Source organism: Bos indicus, chromosome 5 (assembly GCF_029378745.1).
Source record: "Bos indicus isolate NIAB-ARS_2022 breed Sahiwal x Tharparkar chromosome 5, NIAB-ARS_B.indTharparkar_mat_pri_1.0, whole genome shotgun sequence".
NCBI classification, from domain to species: Eukaryota; Metazoa; Chordata; class Mammalia; order Artiodactyla; family Bovidae; genus Bos; species Bos indicus.
This window is the reverse complement of record NC_091764.1, coordinates 28,627,279-28,644,244: the sequence shown is the minus strand read 5'-3', so window position 1 is coordinate 28,644,244 and position 16,966 is coordinate 28,627,279. Positions and strand designations below refer to the sequence as shown.

The 16,966-nt window shown below is 45.4% G+C and overlaps 2 protein-coding genes across 3 annotated transcripts in view; one reads left to right on the top strand and one right to left on the bottom strand.

Annotated features, from left to right (window-relative positions):
- The first annotated feature begins 1,358 nt into the window (after positions 1-1,358).
- Positions 1,359-5,655, top strand: DAZAP2 (DAZ associated protein 2). 2 transcript variants are annotated; one of them, XM_019960562.2, is made up of 4 exons: positions 1,359-1,496; positions 2,499-2,617; positions 3,037-3,205; positions 4,215-5,655. In XM_019960562.2, exons 1-4 carry the CDS (start codon positions 1,484-1,486, stop codon positions 4,535-4,537), a joined length of 624 nt encoding a protein of 207 aa, XP_019816121.1. In that variant the 5' UTR covers positions 1,359-1,483; the 3' UTR covers positions 4,538-5,655. The 2 variants fall into 2 exon arrangements, with proteins under 2 accessions (XP_019816121.1, XP_019816120.1); XM_019960561.2 differs by having other exon boundaries at positions 3,037-3,282.
- The window catches only part of SMAGP (small cell adhesion glycoprotein), a 25,958-nt gene continuing 14,437 nt past the window's right edge, over positions 5,446-16,966 (bottom strand). The window contains exons 3-4 of the mRNA XM_070789093.1: positions 8,133-8,213; positions 5,446-7,471 (exon numbers count right to left, since the gene is read on the bottom strand). Of these exons, the coding sequence (XP_070645194.1) occupies positions 7,293-7,471; positions 8,133-8,213 (260 nt within the window). The 3' untranslated portion in view covers positions 5,446-7,292. The remainder of the gene's footprint in view (positions 7,472-8,132; positions 8,214-16,966) is intronic.

The following is a 16,966-nucleotide window of genomic DNA, read 5'->3' as shown; positions in this document are numbered from 1 at the left end:
CAAGGCATTTTAGTTGTGATAGGCAGAGTGAAGGGATAAGAACAAAACAAAACAAAAACACTGATTTGGGAACTGGGGTGGGGGTGGGGACTGACTTTGTAACCTGCTCACTGTGTGACTTAGGGTAAATCTCTTTAATCAATTCTCTCATTTGAAAAACAGAAATGCTTAAACAAGACTTGCCTGCCACACAGGGCTGTTGTGAAGATCTGTGATGACTCCATAAAATCATGCATATTAATGGTGTTCTGCAAACTGTAATATGATACTGGAGAGAAAAACAACGGATTGCTGATGAAGTGAGCACTGGTCTTTTCAGTGGTTTAAGTCATTCAACAGCAAATATTTATCAGGTTTCTAATGTTTACCGAGGGTTTTTCTTTTTAAAGCTTTCGTTTCAGATGCTTTTCTAATGTTCTTCCTACACTACAGAATGTAAACCATGAGAAAATAGCCTTGGGCTGTCTTGTTCAGCTCCATCTCTGTACCTGAACACAGCAAGCGTTCAGCAGGTATCTTAAAGAATGGAAGCAATTGTTGCCTTAAAGGATGGCATCTTTGCTCTTAAGAACGATTAAGTTAGAAGAGAAGTGATACACAGAGAAAATACATATCAGGTACCATACAGGTGTCTGTGACAGGTATCAAAGTAAGAGCCAGGGCATGGGTACTCCTTGGGTACCAAGAACATGCGTTTTAGTGCTAGCTGTTGAGGGGGGGGTGGGGCGGGGCACAGCACAGCATACCCTTCCTGTCGGTGAGAAAGCGACACAGAAATAAAATACCGACAGCCTATCGGTAGAATACAAAGGCAGCGAAGACTTGAGTGAGGGGAACCAGTGATAGATCAAGGGCTGCGAAGCATCTCAGGCAGTTAGATAAGACTGTAGGAATCTATGTCCCTTGGGTATGTGTGTTAGTTGCCGGTTCAATCCATGGGAAATGGCAACCCACTCCAGTATTCTTGCCTGGAGAATCTCACGGACAGAGGAAGCCCGGCGAGAATCTCATGGACAGAGTCCACAGAGTCGCACAGAGTCGGACTCGACCGAAGAGACTTAGCAAGCATACATGCCCCTTGTAGAAACCTGTCAAGATGAGGTGACCTTGAGGTGCTGAACGTAGGTGGAAAAAGGTTCCAGAGAATAGTTTAATGTTACCGCCTCCGAGCGTTCAAGAGAGAAAAGATCCCGTTTTGAGACAATACCTGTATTTGGTTTTCCTTCAGCCGAGGGACAAGGGTAGGGGTTGGAGGACAAGACCCGGTGGGCGGGGCCTACGGGAGAGGACGGGATCACGCGGGCCATCCCTCCAGCAACCGGAGGCCGGGCGAAGGGGCGGGGTTTCCGGTGGCAGCGGCACTCGGGCGTCGGGTGACGCTAGGCGGACAGATCGTCACGTGACACGGAAGTGACTACGAACAGGAAGAGGACGAAAAAAATAACCGTCCGCGACGCCGAGCCGAGCCGGACCCGCATCCACCATGAACAGCAAAGGCAAGGACAGGGGGTGGCTGAGGCCGCCGGGGGGAGTAGTGCTGGCCCGGAACAAGCGGGCCCGGAGCCCAGGGTCACCGAACGCCAGGCCTGGGGCGAGGTGCGCCGCGCTCCTGAGCCAGCTGCAGTGCCCGGGGCTGCGCCAGACACCTTCGTCATCCCCGAACAACGGCCGTTCGCTCCCTCACGGCCCTTTCTCCCTTAAACTCTGTGGCGCAGTTTGGAGCTGCGGACTCGGGTTTGGGGGGGTGCTATTGGGTGGGTGGGTTGTTGGTGGGGGGGGAGAAGGTTTGTCGTGATAAGCGTCTGTAGGAGCAAATGGGGAGCTGGAGGCGAGATTTGGGTAGGCCAATGGAGAACTGGCAGAGGCGGGGCGCCGCGCTCCGGAACCACAGGCAGGCCTCCGGGCTTAACCAGTCAAGTGCCGCTCTGGTGGGCGGGCCAGTCGGGCCCGAAGGGGGTCTCTTTCCCCTTACCCTCGGTGGCGGCCAGAAAGTCTCCCGGTTTCTGTGTCAGAACATTCCCCTCAGCCCCCTCCCCGATCTCAGTGTTCACTTCCACCACTCACTCTTTTCATTTGGAAGTCGACCTTGAGTAGGAACCTGTGAGGTCGATGACCACAACCACCGTTACTCACGAGGTCTTGGTCAGTTACAACCAGACCTTTGGAGACCACGCAAAAGGGAAACGGGACACACCGTTGAAATACCGGCTAGAGGGGGTGCCCAGAATTGCCCTGCATTCTGAAAAGATCTTGGGCCCAGCTAGACTTTACCCTATAGCAGTCCGCTACTGGATGTCCAGTTGGGATCCAGCTTCTTCAGCTTTAAGGGTGCAAAGAGAATGCTTATTTTCTTGGCTCCAGGAATCAGGCCCTCTATGGCAGTCTGTTTGGAAATTCTTTTTGCTTATCCCGGTTAGGTTAGCTACCCAATATGCCCTGCTTTGTTTTGGTGACTCTGGATGGTAGACAACATGCTTTTTTCCCCCTTTGTCTTCCAGGTCAATATCCAACGCAGCCAACTTACCCCGTGCAGCCTCCTGGGAACCCTGTGTACCCTCAGACCTTGCATCTTCCTCAGGCTCCACCCTATACTGATGCTCCACCTGCCTACTCAGAGGTGCTTCCAGTTAACTAGACTTAAATAATGGAATACTCTTGGATCATGTTTTCAGTCCTTGGCCAAGTCTGGCTCCACACATTTATTTACTTTCCACAAACAGGAGAGAGTGCTCACATGAATCACCTTAAAACGTGACATAGTTCAGCCATTTCTGTTGGGTTGGAGAAGGCATTATCTGATTGTTTTATGTTGTTTGGCACTGGCTGAAGTTAAGAAGATGAGTTTGCATTCCCTGAGCCTAACATTAGCTATAGCAGGAAGTGATCCAGGAGAATATTGAGTGGCAGTGGAAAGGCAACTTGTGTAACTCAAGAGTGTAATCTGCACAAGGAGAATTAGGACTTGACTCATTAAATTGAGATCTGAAATAGGAATGTCATAAAGTAACTTGTTGCCTTCTCTTCTGCCTCTTCTAGCTCTATCGTCCAAGCTTTGTGCACCCAGGGGCTGCCACCGTCCCCACCATGTCAGCTGCATTTCCTGGCGCCTCACTGTATCTTCCCATGGCCCAGTCTGTGGCTGTTGGACCTTTAGGTTCCACAATCCCCATGGCTTATTATCCAGTTGGTCCCATCTATCCACCTGGTTCAACAGTGCTGGTGGAAGGAGGGTATGATGCAGGGGCCAGATTTGGAGCTGGCGCTACTGCTGGAAACATTCCTGTGAGTATGACTTGGTCACAAAAAAGCTCAACCCTTGTGTATTTCAACTTTCTGAAATGACTGGTCATCCTTTCGTCATCCCTGGGTAATAGTTGCTGGTATTGGTGTAATAATCACTGACGTCCAGTGGTAAGGCAGGAAGCACTCAAGGGGGCAGGAGAACCATGGCCAGTCAGTAACATCTGGCGTACTCACCGATGTCAGAATTTATCAGATTCCTTTGTTTTCCTGTCTTAGGAGTCCTGCCTGCTGCTTTTCCAGTTCACTTTGGTACTAGTCTAGTAACACACCTCATTCATTCCATAAGCATTTATTTAATATGTGCCATCAGCATGGCATTGTATTAGGAACCATGATGATTAAAAAAACAATGCATAATCCCTATTAAATTGCATTTAGAGAGATACTAGGGATTTTAGCTATGTCTCTTGATTAATCAGTTCCCCTTTGTATGAGAATTAGAGCCCAGATGGTCCTTGCTAGGACCATCTACTCAATAACCATAGGCTAGGGATGAAGTGAAAATGCTGTCATCAAGTAGAGCCTTCAGATTATCCAGGGCCATTTGAAAACTGTCAGACCCTGTGATATAGGTCCCTGGACCTGGTACCCACTCCATGTTTTGGGATGTGAATAGGAGTGATTTTCTGCACTGAATGCCTGCGAGTCTGGACTTCGTAGGCACACACGCTCAGAAGGTATCCGTAGGCTTTATTTTGGATCCAGAACCCTTTAAATGAGTGGGTTTCCTGTTTATATCTTTGGGCTCACAAAGAATGTAGACCCGCTGGACTCAGATTGGTGGCCCAAATAGCTCTTTGAGATGCCACTGGTTAGCACACTGCCGTCTTCCTGATTGGTCCTTTGTCACCTTTGTCCACTTCCCTCCCATAGCTGCCCTCTGCCCAATCAACCTTGTCTTTTCCTTTCAGCCTCCTCCCCCGGGATGCCCTCCCAATGCTGCTCAGCTGGCAGTCATGCAGGGAGCCAATGTCCTCGTAACTCAGCGGAAGGGAAACTTCTTCATGGGTGGTTCAGATGGTGGCTACACCATCTGGTGAAGAACCAAGGCCATCTCTATGCCGGGAAAGACATCACATACCTTCAGCACTTCTCACAATGTAACTGCTTTAGTCATATTAACCTGAAGTTGCAGTTTAGACACATGTTGTTGGGGTGTCTTTCTGGTGCCCAAACTTTCAGGCACTTTTCAAACTTAATAAGGAACCATGTAATGGTAGCAGTACCTCCCTAAAGCATTTTGAGGTAGGGGAGGTATCCATTCATAAAATGAATGTGGGTGAAGCAGCCCTAAGGATCTTCCTTTAATTCCTCTGGAGTAATACTGTACCATACTGGTCTTTGCTTTTAGTAATAAAACATCAAATTAGGTTTGGAGGGAACTTTGATCTTCCTAAGAATTAAAGTTGCCAAATTATTCTGATTGGTCTTTAATCTCCTTTAAGTCTTTGATTTATATTACTTGTTATAAACGAACCGCATTAGTTGTCTGCCTTTTCCTTTCCGTCCTTTGCCCCTGGTCCTACCCTCAACCCGTGTCTTCCACTCCTTCCCACCGATCTCCATTGAATCAATGGTGCAGGACAGAAAGCCAGTCAGACTAATTTCCTTCTCTCCTTGCACTTCCCCCCACTTGTCATCTTTTAACTAGTCTTTCACAAAGGATCCTCTGAAACCCCCTCTGTGCCCCAAGCACAGGACCCACTGCTTCTGCTTTTGCATCTCAGGCAAAAGCGGAGGGTGCCTTTTGGACCCTCCTCATAGGTTTTCTCTTCAGACATGAACCAAGCCCAAATTTGTTTTGGTGCCAGAAAAACTGAACCTTGTTTTAACAAAGGGTATCAGTGCAAACTACCGTAAACAGCAGTCTGTTTATAATTTTGAGGGGCAAGGAGGAGGATGCATTTAAAAGCCTGATGACTCTGGAGCCAAATTAAGGGGAGTTTGCAGATCAGAAATTGGTTACCATTTCTTGTCAGTGTCTGATGTAGCCACTATGGCTCCCAAGAATTCCTCAGCTGGGTTAATGGGGTCATATTGTGAATGCCTCACTACTAAATGACTTGAGTCCAGTGAAATCTCATTAGGGTTAAGAATATTTCAGGGATCCTTAATATTTTGATTTTTGTTTTCTAAAATTGGATTTTATTTTATCTTATAATTTCAGTTCATCTAAATTTGTGTTCTGTACATGTGATGTTTGACTGTACCATTGACTGTTATGGAAGTTCAGCGTTGTATGTCTCTCTCTACACTGTGGTGCACTTAACTTGTGGATTTTTTATACTAAAAATGTAGAATAAAGACTATTTTGAAGATTTGAATAAAGTGATGAAGTTGCATTACACCTCACTTCAAGGATTCTTTACTCAACTTTTTAGATCTCTTCTGTATATAACGTTTTTTATATCTCACCTAGAATTCAGATAAGTGTTGCTGTCATTGTTTTGTTTTTTTTCTTTTAATGAAGTCTTTGAAATAAATGCAGGAGTACAAGGCTAAGATTTGACCATTTTTATGAGATCCATTCTAGATTTTTAGATTTTTTTCATTTTATTTCCTAAGCACTTTCAGATTCTTAAAAGCCTATTAGGCCAGAGGAATTCAGAACATAAACTTAGAAATAAGGGAACAATTGAGTCTCCTCATTTGGAGGAGTCTCCTCCTGCCCTTAAGTTTGACTTGAGGAAAATGTTTTTTTAGTTTGACAACTTGTTAAGTTGTAAGTTGAATGTGATCTTCGGTTTTTCCAAAATTCTGTTTGGAGAAATGCTGAAAACTGGAATATAAGTTGCTAAGATGAATTTCTCAACTCTTAGGTCTTACCTTGGGTGGACTTGAGCTTGAAAAATGAACACAATATAGTTAAGACCTTGAAGGAGGTTTAGTTTAATTCCAAAGTAAACAATGCATGGAGAGTTAATGATTTCTACCAAAACGCTGTACCTTTTAAATATGCCTCATTTTGAGATGGATGAAATGAGATAGAAAGGGCATTGGTGGGAAAAGTCACAGGTTGTTCCTTGTTCCCTCTGTGTGTACACAGAATGGATCAGGGACATCCTGGCCTTTGCCAGGATGGAGGCTAAACAACTCATCTCCCAGGGTCTATTTCTAATGATCCTCTTCTAGGACAAACTTCCCAGGACCATCTCTGCTGCAAACGTGAGATTGTTCTGGGAACTTCTGAAACTTCCTGGGGCCCCCTTTGCTTGGGAGAGGACACAGGTAAGAGTTGAGTAAGCAAAAAATGGACATGAACTTGAGCAAACTCTGGGCAATAGAGGACAGGGAAGCCTGGCATGCTGCAGTTCATGGGATCACAAAGGGTCGGACATGATTGAGAGGCTGAACAAAAACGACAGAGCAAACTGTCACAAAAGTTCCAGCAAAGATAAGTCGAAGTATAAAGATGGTGATTTTTTTGCACATGAGAATCTGATTTCTGTATCAATAAACAATTTTAATTCCGATAAAAATAGCATATATCTGGATTGTTGGGGGATAAGGAAGGGCTCAGATTAAGGGACGTGGCATGTTCATCAGGAGGGAGGTCTCCACAGTTTCCTGGCCCAGCCTTTCCTTGTGCTCTGCCTCTGGGAAGAACTGAGGATACTACTTCCACTTGGCTTGTCACTCGGTGACCAGGTAAGGGACAGAGGAGCATCCAGTGACCCCCAACTCTCTTCTTCCCTTCAACCTGTGAAAAAGTGAAGATGCCTGGGCATACACTCCAGTGTTGCCAGCCCAGCACCATCTCACTCATCAGTCAGAAGCTGAGTGACAGGCCTGGCTAGAGGCGTGAGCAGCTAGCTTTGTGTCCCCGGTCCATGGTGTCGGTGATGCTGGCATTTAGGCCCATGTCCTGGAAGGAGCTCAGGTTTACCCATATCAATCAACGCTTCTCACCGGTTTCAGGTAAAACTTTAACCTAATAAATAGTGTGATAGCACTGGAACCTGGATAAGCTCCTGGGGGCCTGGGAACCATTAGATGAAATATTCTTCCTTTTCTCTGCCCTTGGCTGAGTCATTCTCCATCAGGACAACGGCGCCGGGCTCGCCATCTGCGGGTTCGTAGGTGACGTAGCTGCCTTTGTTCTTGTACAGGTAAAAGAAGATCAAGATCACGACTGAGAGCAGGGTGAGGAAGACCACGGTGATAACAACTTGGAAAGGAGAGGGAAAATGCAGACATGTTTCAGGATTCGGGCGTCTCAGTAACTCACGGGGTCCCCTGCTTTAGACGATTCCCTCACTCGTAATGAGGAGCCTCATGCTGTTAACTAGCGTCTAAGTCCATATTCTCCCACCAAGCCCAACTTCCTCAGCACATGATATCTAGAGTCTCCTTGGGCTTAAGGACTTTTGATTTCTGTCAAAATGAACTCCTGCTCAACTAGTTCCTGATGATTATGATAGAAACGGAAGGAGGGAAACAGGAAATCGCTTATCCCAACAGGAAGAGTTTTTAAATCCATAGCCTCCTGTAGGGGTTTCTGACCCCTCCCATCCTCTCTCACCACTCAACAAACCACACACGTCCTCATCCCTACCCCCACACCCGACTGCAGCATCCATAGGCAGTGCATCTATTTGTGGCCATCTCCCAACCTCTCAATTACTGGCAGTGCCTCTGATGTGAAGCCTCTGTGTGTAACATAACTTACATGCCAAAGTGAACCCACTAATAGATTTGGTCTCTAGTTTGTGGTGCTGTTCTGTACAGGGAGAATCTTAATCCATCACATTGGTTTCTTGGCTGTCTTTGGAGCAAGAGGGCCCCTGAGCTCAGAAGGCCCCTTGGATTTGACTCAGAGTCTTTGTTACCTGCAATGAGAGCTGTGCTGGCTTCAGCTTCCGGAGACAGGGCCTCAGTGGCCTGTAGAATTGTGGTAGCCATCAGTTCTTCTGGAAAATTTAACAAAGTGGAAAAGGAAATAGGGTGGATTCTTTTGTTCTAAAACACATATTTATCCTTCAATTTCACCACCCCCACTTCTGCCCTATTCAAACTTTCATCATTTAACTCTTATAGGATATCTGTATAGAAAAACCTGGAGAACAAAGGAGAAAACAAACCACCACAATGAACATTTTGATAGATTCCTCTCTGTCTAACATAGTAGTTAAGAGTATGGGCTCTAGAATCTCCTAGTGGTACAGTGGTTAGGACTCTGCATTTGCACTGCTGAGGGCCCGGGGTTTGATCCCTGGTCAGGGAACTAAGATTCTATAAATTGCACTGCCTGGCAAAAAAAAAAAAATACACACATACAAACATATATACATATATACCCGCAAGGTTCAAATCTGAACTCTATCTTTCACTAGCTGTGTCATTTTTGGAAAACTACCTAACCCATCTGTGCATTTGCAAACTGGTGATAACAGTACCTACTTTATAGGGTTGTTGTGACATGTAGTAATTCAATAGGGTATGTTATTGTTAGGAATATACATGTTTACATAAATGAGATCAAATAATGAATGCATATACGTGTATGTGTATTTATATTATAGAGCACATGCATTTCTTTAATGTTCTTACAAACTCTTTGTAAACATTTTGTTTAAATAATGAAACATTTCTCCTTCCCTCATTAAAACCCTTTTCTTCACTTTCAGAGTAGGCCTTGCAATTTCAAAGTTTTTGAAATAAGGCCTCTCCTATCCTAAAATATATCCCATACCTCCTCCTGCTATATTGGTCTATCTGTCCTTCAGAGCCTGTAAGTCCCACTTCTAAAAAGTCACTACCCAGGCTTCGGTTTCCATAAGAAGTCAGGAAGCCTTTCAGTTTTCTCCTAGTCAGCATTTTACTGTAGGTGCTCCCCAGGTGGCGCTAGTGCTAAAGAACTCGCCTGCCAATGCAAGAGACTTAAGAGATTGGCTTGATCCCCGGGTTCAAGAAGCAGTGGCTGCGCGGGCGCTGGAGGGCTACTCCACGTTCAAGGTCAGGAGGGGCAGCTGTGAGGAGATACCCCTCGTCCAAGGTAAGGAGCAGCGGCTGCGCTTTGCTGGAGCAGCCATGAAGAGATACCCCACGTCCAAGGTAAGAGAAACCCAAGTAAGACAGTTAGGTGTAGCGAGAGGCATCAGAGGGCAGACACACTGAAACCATAATCACAGAAAACTAGTCAATCTAATCACACAGACCACAGCCTTGTCTAACTCAATGAAACTAAGCCATGCCATGTGGGGCCACCCAAGACGGGCGGGTCATGGTGGAGACGTCTGACAGAATGTGGTCCACTGGAGAAGGGAATGGCAAACCACTTCAGTGTTCTTGCCTTGAGAACCCCATGAACAGTATGAAAAGGCAAAGTGATAGGATACTGAAAGAGGAATTCCCCAGGTCAGTAGGTGCCCAATATGCTACTGGAGATCAGTGGAGAAATAACTCCAGAAAGAATGAAGGGATGGAGCCAAAGCAAAAACACCACCCAGCTGTGGATGGGACTGGTGATAGAGGCAAGGTCTGAAGCTGTAAGGAGCAATATTGCATAGGAACCTGGAATGTCAGGTTCATGAATCAAAACAAACTGGAAGTGGTCAAACAGGAGATGGCAAGAGTGAATGTTGACATTCTAGGAATCAGCGAACTAAAATGGACTGGAATGGGTGAATTTAACTCAGATGACCATTATATCTACTACTGTGGGCAGGAATCCCTTAGAAGAAATGGAGTAGCCATCATGGTCAACAAAAGAGACCAAAATGTAGTATTTGGATGCAATCTCAAAAATGACAGGATGATCTCTGTTTGTTTCCAAGGCAAACCATTTAATATCACAGTAATCCAAGTCTATGCCCCAACCAGTACTGCTGAAGAAGCTGAAGTTGAACGGTTCTATGAAGACCTCCAAGACCTTTTAGAACTAACACCCAAAAAAGATGTCCTTTTCATTATAGGGGACTGGAATGCAAAAGTAGGAAGTCAAGAAACACCTGGGGTAACAGGCAAATGTGGCCTTAGAATATGGAATGAAGCAAAGGCTAATAGAGTTTTGCCGAGAGAACGCACTGGTCATAGCAAACACCCTCTTCCAACAACACAAGAGAAGACTCTACACATGGACATCACCAGATGGTCAACATCGAAATCAGATTGATTATATTCTTTGCAGCCAAAGATGGAGAAGCTCTATACAGTCAGCAAAAACAAGACCGGGAGCTGACTGTGGCTCAGATCATGAACTCCTTATTGCCAAATTCAGACTTAAATTGAAGAAAGTAGGGAAAAGCACTAGACCACTCAGGTATGACCTAGATCAAATCCCTTATGATTATACAGTGGAAGTGAGAAATAGATTTAAGGGACTAGATCTGATAGATAGAGTGCTTGATGAACTATGGACGAAGGTTCGTGACATTGTACAGAAGACAGGGATCAAGACCAACACCATGGAAAAGAAGTGCAAAAAAGCAAAATAGCTGTCTGAGGAGGCCTTACAAATAGCTGTGAAAAGAAGAGAAGCAAAAAGCAAAAGAGAAAAGGCAAGACATAACCATCTGAATGCAGAGTTCCAAAGAATAGCAAGGAGAGATAAGAAAGCCTTCCTCAGCGATCAATGCAAAGAAATAGAGGAAAACAACAGAATGGGAAAAACTAGAGATCTCTTCAAGAAAATTAGAGATGTCAAGGGAACATTTCATGCAAAGATGGGCTCGATAAAGGACAGAAATAGTATGGACCTAACAGAAGCAGAAGATATTAAGAAGTAGTGGCAAAAATACACAGAACTGTACAAAAAAGATCTTCACGACCCAGATAATCACAATGGTGTAATCACTGACCTAGAGCCAGACATCCTGGAATGTGAAGTCAAGTGGGCCTTAGAAAGCATCACTACGAACAAAGCTAGTGGAGGTGATGGAATTCCAGTTGAGCTATTCCAAATCCTGAAAGATGATGCTGTGAAAGTGCTGCACTCAATATGCCAGCAAATTTGGAAAACTCAGCAGTGGCCACAGGACTGGAAAAGGTCAGTTTTCATTCCAATCCCAAAGAAAGGCAATGCCAAAGAATGCTCAAACCACGGCACAATTGTGCTCATCTCACATGCTAGTAAAGTCATGTTCAAAATTCTCTAAGCCAGGCTTCAGCAATATGTGAACCATGAACTTCCAGATGTTCAAGCTGGTTTTAGAAAAGGCAGAGGAACTAGAGATCAAATTGCCAACATCTGCTGGATCATCGAAAAAGCAAGAGAGTTCCAGAAAAACATCTATTTCTGCTTTATTGACTATGCCAAAGCCTTTGACTGTGTGGATCACAATAAACTGTGGAGAATTCTGAAACAGATGGGAATACCAGACTACCTGACCTGCCTCTTGAGAAACCTATATGCAGGTCAGGAAGCAACAGTTAGAACTGGACATGGAACAACAGACTGGTTCCAAATAGGAAAAGGAGTACGTCAAGGCTGTATATTGTCACCCTGCTTATTTAACTTCTATGCAGAGTACATCATGAGAAACGCTGGGCTGGAAGAAGCACAAGCTGGAATCAAGATTGCTGGGAGAAATATCAATAACCTCAGATATGCAGATGACACCACCCTTATGGCAGAAAGTGAAGAAGAACTAAAAAGTCTCTTGATGAAAGTGAAAGAGGAGAGTGAAAAAGTTGGCTTAAAGCTCAACATTCAGAAAACTAAGATCACGGCATCTGGTCCCATCACTTCATGGGAAATAGATGCGGAAACAGCGGAAACAGTGTCAGACTGTTTCCTTGGGCTCCAAAATCACTACAGATGGTGACTGCAGCCATGAAATTAAACAACGCTAAGGAAAGTTATGACCAACCTAGATAGCATATCCAAAAGCAGAGACATTACTTTGACAACAAAGTTTCGTCGAGTCAAGGCTATGGTTTTTCCTGTGGTCATGTATGGATGTGAGAGTTGGACTGTGAAGAAAGCTGAGCGCCGAAGAATTGATGCTTTTGAACTGTGGTGTTGGAGAAGACTCTTGAGAGTCCCTTGGACTGCAAGGAGTTCCAACCAGTCCATCCTAAAGGAGATCAGTCCTGGGGGTACTTTGGAAGGAATGATGCTAAAGCTGAAACTCCAGTACTTTGGCAACCTCATGTGAAGAGTTGACTCACTGGAAAAGACTCTGATGCTGGGAGAGATTGGGGGCAGGAGGAGAAGGGGATGACAGAGGATGAGATGGCTGGATGGTATCACCGACTCGATGGACATGAGTCTGAGTGAACTCCGGGAGTTGGTGATGGACAGGGAGGCCTGGTGTGCTGTGATTCATGGGGTCGCAAAGAGTCGGACACGAATGAGCAACTGAACTGAAGTGGGTTGGGAAGATCCTCTGGAGGAGGGCATAGCAACTCACTCCAGTGTTCTTGCCTGGAGAATCCCATGGACAGAGGAGCCTCGTGGGCTATAGTCCATGGGGTTGCAAGGAGTCGGACATGACTGAAGTGGCTTAGCACATAGGGGTTTGAAAGGTAACAGTTAAGGAAGTATTACTGGGGACTCCCCTGGTGGTCCAGTGCTTAGGAATCCACCTGCCAATGCAGGAGACACGGGCTTGATCCCTGGTCCCAGAAGATTCCACATGCCCTGGGGCCACTAAGCCTTTGTGCTGTAATTGCTGAAGCCCGCACGCCTTAGAGCCCGTGCTCCATAAGAGAAGCCACTGCACTGCAACTAGAGAGGAGTCCCCACTTACTGCACCTGGGGCAAGCCTGCACACTGCAGTGCAGACCCACCGCAGCCAAAAGAAATATATAAATGCAGTAAAAAGCAAACAAAAATTCCATTCCTGCTGACAACAGACATTTCTTTCAATGTCTATTTAAAAGGAAAAAAAAAAGGAAACGTTACTGTGGAACAGAGATATCCCAGGGAAAATAGTCTGACTGACCCTGGAAGCACCCATAAGAGGCATCTCAACATGCACTTGATAATAGCTGTTGTGTAGTTGCTACGTTGTGTCTGACTCTTTCCCACCCCATGGACTGCAGCTCACCAGACTCCTCTGTCCATGGAGTTCCCCAAGAATACTGGAGTGGGTTGCCATTTCCTCCTCCAGGGGGTCTTTCTGACCCAGGAATTGAACCTGGGTCTCCTGCATTGGCAGGCTGATTCTTTACTGCTGAGCCACCAGGGAAGCCCAAATAGGAACAGTAGCACTCATTAAGTCTCACCTTCTGCCAGGTATGTGCCAGGTACACTGCTGCTGCTGCTGCTAAGTCGCTTCAGTCGTGTCCGACTCTGTGCGACCCCACAGACGGCAGCCCACCAGGCTCCCCCGTCCCTGGGATTCTCCAGGCAAGAACACTGGAGTGGGTTGCCATTTCCTTCTCCAATGCATGAAAGTGAAAAGTGAAAGTGAAGTTGCTCAGTCGTGTCCGACTCTTAGCAATCCCATGGACTGCAGCCCAACAGGCTCCTCCGTTCATGGGATTTTCCAGGCAAGAGTACTGGAGTGGGGTGCCATTGCTGTCTCTGGCCAGGTACACTGGGGGTGAGCAAAAGAGACACCATCTACCTTCACGGAGCTCAGCCTCCACCACACCAAGTTCACAGTTAAGAACTTCGATACAGGTGGCAAAGGCAACATGCAGGTGAGCATGTGGCAGAGGGGCTGAGATAGTCTTCTGGCAAGAACAGCCCTCTCAGGAAGCAGGATTTGAGCTGCAAGCTGAAGCTGGGGTAGGAGTTTCCAGGGTGATAGGGGCGCGATATGGAGTACATCCTAGGCAGAGAAAAGAGCCTGCTCAAAGCTCTGAGACGAGAGGACGTGAAGGCCACTGTGACTGGAGCACAGGGAGTAAGCCTGATTCCTATCTTGTCTGACACCTTTGGGATTCCACCCAGGATAGTGGGGAATTCTGCAGACGATCCCAGTTTTAACAGCTGCCATTTGCTAAGTCCCTACTCTGTGCTGGGTACTTCCTACACACAATTATTAATCCTTAGAATACCAGTCATTTCACAGGAGGTGTTTTTATTTGCTAATGCGGACTCCAAAGCTCCAGGGAGAGTTGTGACATGTCCTGTATTACTCATGAAGGAACAGTGGAAGGAGTCACGATCTGAATCCAGGACTACCCCTCTCAAAGCCCAAGCAAGGTTTTTTTTTTTAAATACTTTTTTGGCCACACCACACAACATGTGGGATCTTAGTTCCCTGACCAGGGGCCGAACCCACACCCCCTGCATTGGAAGTACAGAGTCTTACCCACTGGACAGCTGGTAAATCCCCCAAGCAAGCTATTTATACTAAACCTTCCTACCACTAGGGAACATCTTTTTTCCAACAGGGAAAAAAAGGAAAAAGTAGCGAAAGATAACTATGAGGTGGCACAACAAGATTTCCAAAAGTGCAAAGCTTTAAAAGATATGGACAAATACAGGAAAAATAAAACAGAAACAGAGGACCACAACCAAATACAGACTGTTGTGCTACAAAGATTGCTCTTTTAACGTGCACTTGCTCACAGGCGACTGGTGAACAGGGAATGATATCAGAATGATACCTGTCATGCTGGTTCATGTACAACTTCAAGCTTTCTACCACTAAAGAGTGAAAAGCGAAAGTGTTGGTTGTTCAGTCGTGTTCGACTCTTTGTAACCCACAGACTGTATGTAGCCTGGTAGGTTCCTCTGTCCATGGGATTCTCTAGGCAAGAATACTGGAGTGGGTTGTCATGGCCTCTTCCAGGGGATCTTCCTGACTCAGGGATCAAACCTGAGTCTCCTGTAGCTTCTGCATTGGCAGGCAGGTTCTTTTCCACTAGTACCATGAACTAAAGAGTACATTTTAGCAATAGAGAAAGACCTTAAGAAACATAAAATTCAGTATAAGTACCTTCCTTGGATGCAGGTATCAGTTGGTTTCCACTTATATTAAGCCATCTGGCGAAGCAATAAATGGAAACGAAGGTGGTAAAAAAATTTTCCCTCTATACAACACATCAGATGAAGGGAGACCCCTATACGAAATTTGCTAAGTTATTAAGCTGCTTCAGTCGTGTCCGACTCTATGCGACCCCATAGACGGCAGCCCACCAGGCTCCCCCGTCCCTGGGATTCTCCAGGCAAGAATACTGGAGTGGGTTACCATTTCCTTCTCCAATGCACGAAAGTGAAAAGTGAAAGTGAAGTCGCTCAGTCATGTCTGACCCCCAGCGACCCCATGGACTGCAGCCTACCAGGCTCCTCCATCCATGGGATTCTCCAGGCAAGAGCACTGGAGTGGGGTGCCATTGCCATTATTTATCTCTATGCAAAAAACACCAGAAGAAGGCAGATCCTACATCAGATTTTTAATTTTGATGAAAACAGTCTTTCTTGGAAGTGACATCTCTCTGGAACCTACCTCTAATCTAGCTGGAAGCACACTCCCCAGGGCACAGGGGTTTAGGACGGACAAGGATTCGAGGTTCAACTGTTAGCAGAGATTTGACTGCTAATATTTTAATTCAGATTGTTGTTGTAGTTCTAGGGTTCTTGTTACAAAGTTACATAAGTTTTGAGTGTTCTGTCCCAATTCTGTATTTCCTGTAAGCCCATTTCCAGTAACGTGATTTCAGAAGGTGAGTCTTTAAAAAAATGCACATAAAAGCTAATAGCAGAAACTTAGAGAACCGTATCAGGAAACTGTACACAGCTCCAGCTGGCAAAGGACACTGGAAGGACAATTTTAAAAGTGTTATATTTGGAGCAAAAACAAGGAAATGGGACAAGTCTGCTGTCTGGCACTGAAACTAAGAGATTGGAGGTAACAGAGAGACTAGAACTCTTTCAGCCCCTTTTGCCTCTGTCTCCTGTCAAAGTGAATGATTTCTGCACTAAAAGAGTAGCAGGAGCCTTGGCGACACGGGGAAGTGAGCTCAAGAGAAGCGAAGCAAAAAGCACCAGGCTAATCTAAAAGGGATTCAGTTAAGTGACAGTCAAGGGCACTGAGAGGGTATGTTAATGGGACAGCTATTGGTGACACAGGAGCTTCTGAGAAAGACAGAGGGGCCAGAAGCCTGAAGGGCCACAGAATGGGGTGGGTTCTATAAACAACTGGTGGAAACTGATATCATTCCCAGCAAAATTCTAGTACAAGTTATAAGGGACTGCTTTGGGGGTCTTGAACTTGAAACCACAAGCATTAAGAGTTAGTGTGAGACCACTAGGAGTAAGCTAGGTCAGACAAGTCACACAGCCTTTTTAGACTGTCCAGAGAATGAGAAATTAAGAAGTTAATTCAACAAGTATTTATGGAGTATATACTTTGGACCAGCCTCTGTTCGATTATAGATTAGTTTGGTTATAGATTAGTGAACATAACAGGCAAAATCTCATGCGTTCATAGTTCCTTAAAAAAATTAAATAGAATTATCACATGATCCAGCAATTCCACTTCTGGGTATTTATCCAAAAGAAATGAAGGCAGGAACTGGGACTGCTTTTTGTACACCAATGTTCACAGCAGCATTATTCACATTAATAACTAAAGAGTGAAACAACTCAAGTGTCCATCAACAGATGAACAGATAAACACAAGATGGCATAATTATATATATATATGTGTGTGTGTGTGTGTATGTGTGTGTGTGTGTGTTATGTATATGGGCTTCCCTGGCTATGGTTTTTCCAGTAGTCATGTATGGATGTGAGAGTTGGACTGTGAAGAAAGCTGAGCGC

What these genes read in the sequence shown, in the direction of transcription:
- DAZAP2 (XM_019960562.2), top strand. An exon ending in CTCCACCTGCCTACTCAGAG is followed by an intron (nt 2,618 to 3,036) that starts GTGCTTCCAGTT and finishes TGCCTCTTCTAG; the next exon opens with CTCTATCGTCCAAGCTTTGT. An exon ending in TGGTCCCATCTATCCACCTG is followed by an intron (nt 3,206 to 4,214) that starts GTTCAACAGTGC and finishes TTTTCCTTTCAG; the next exon opens with CCTCCTCCCCCGGGATGCCC.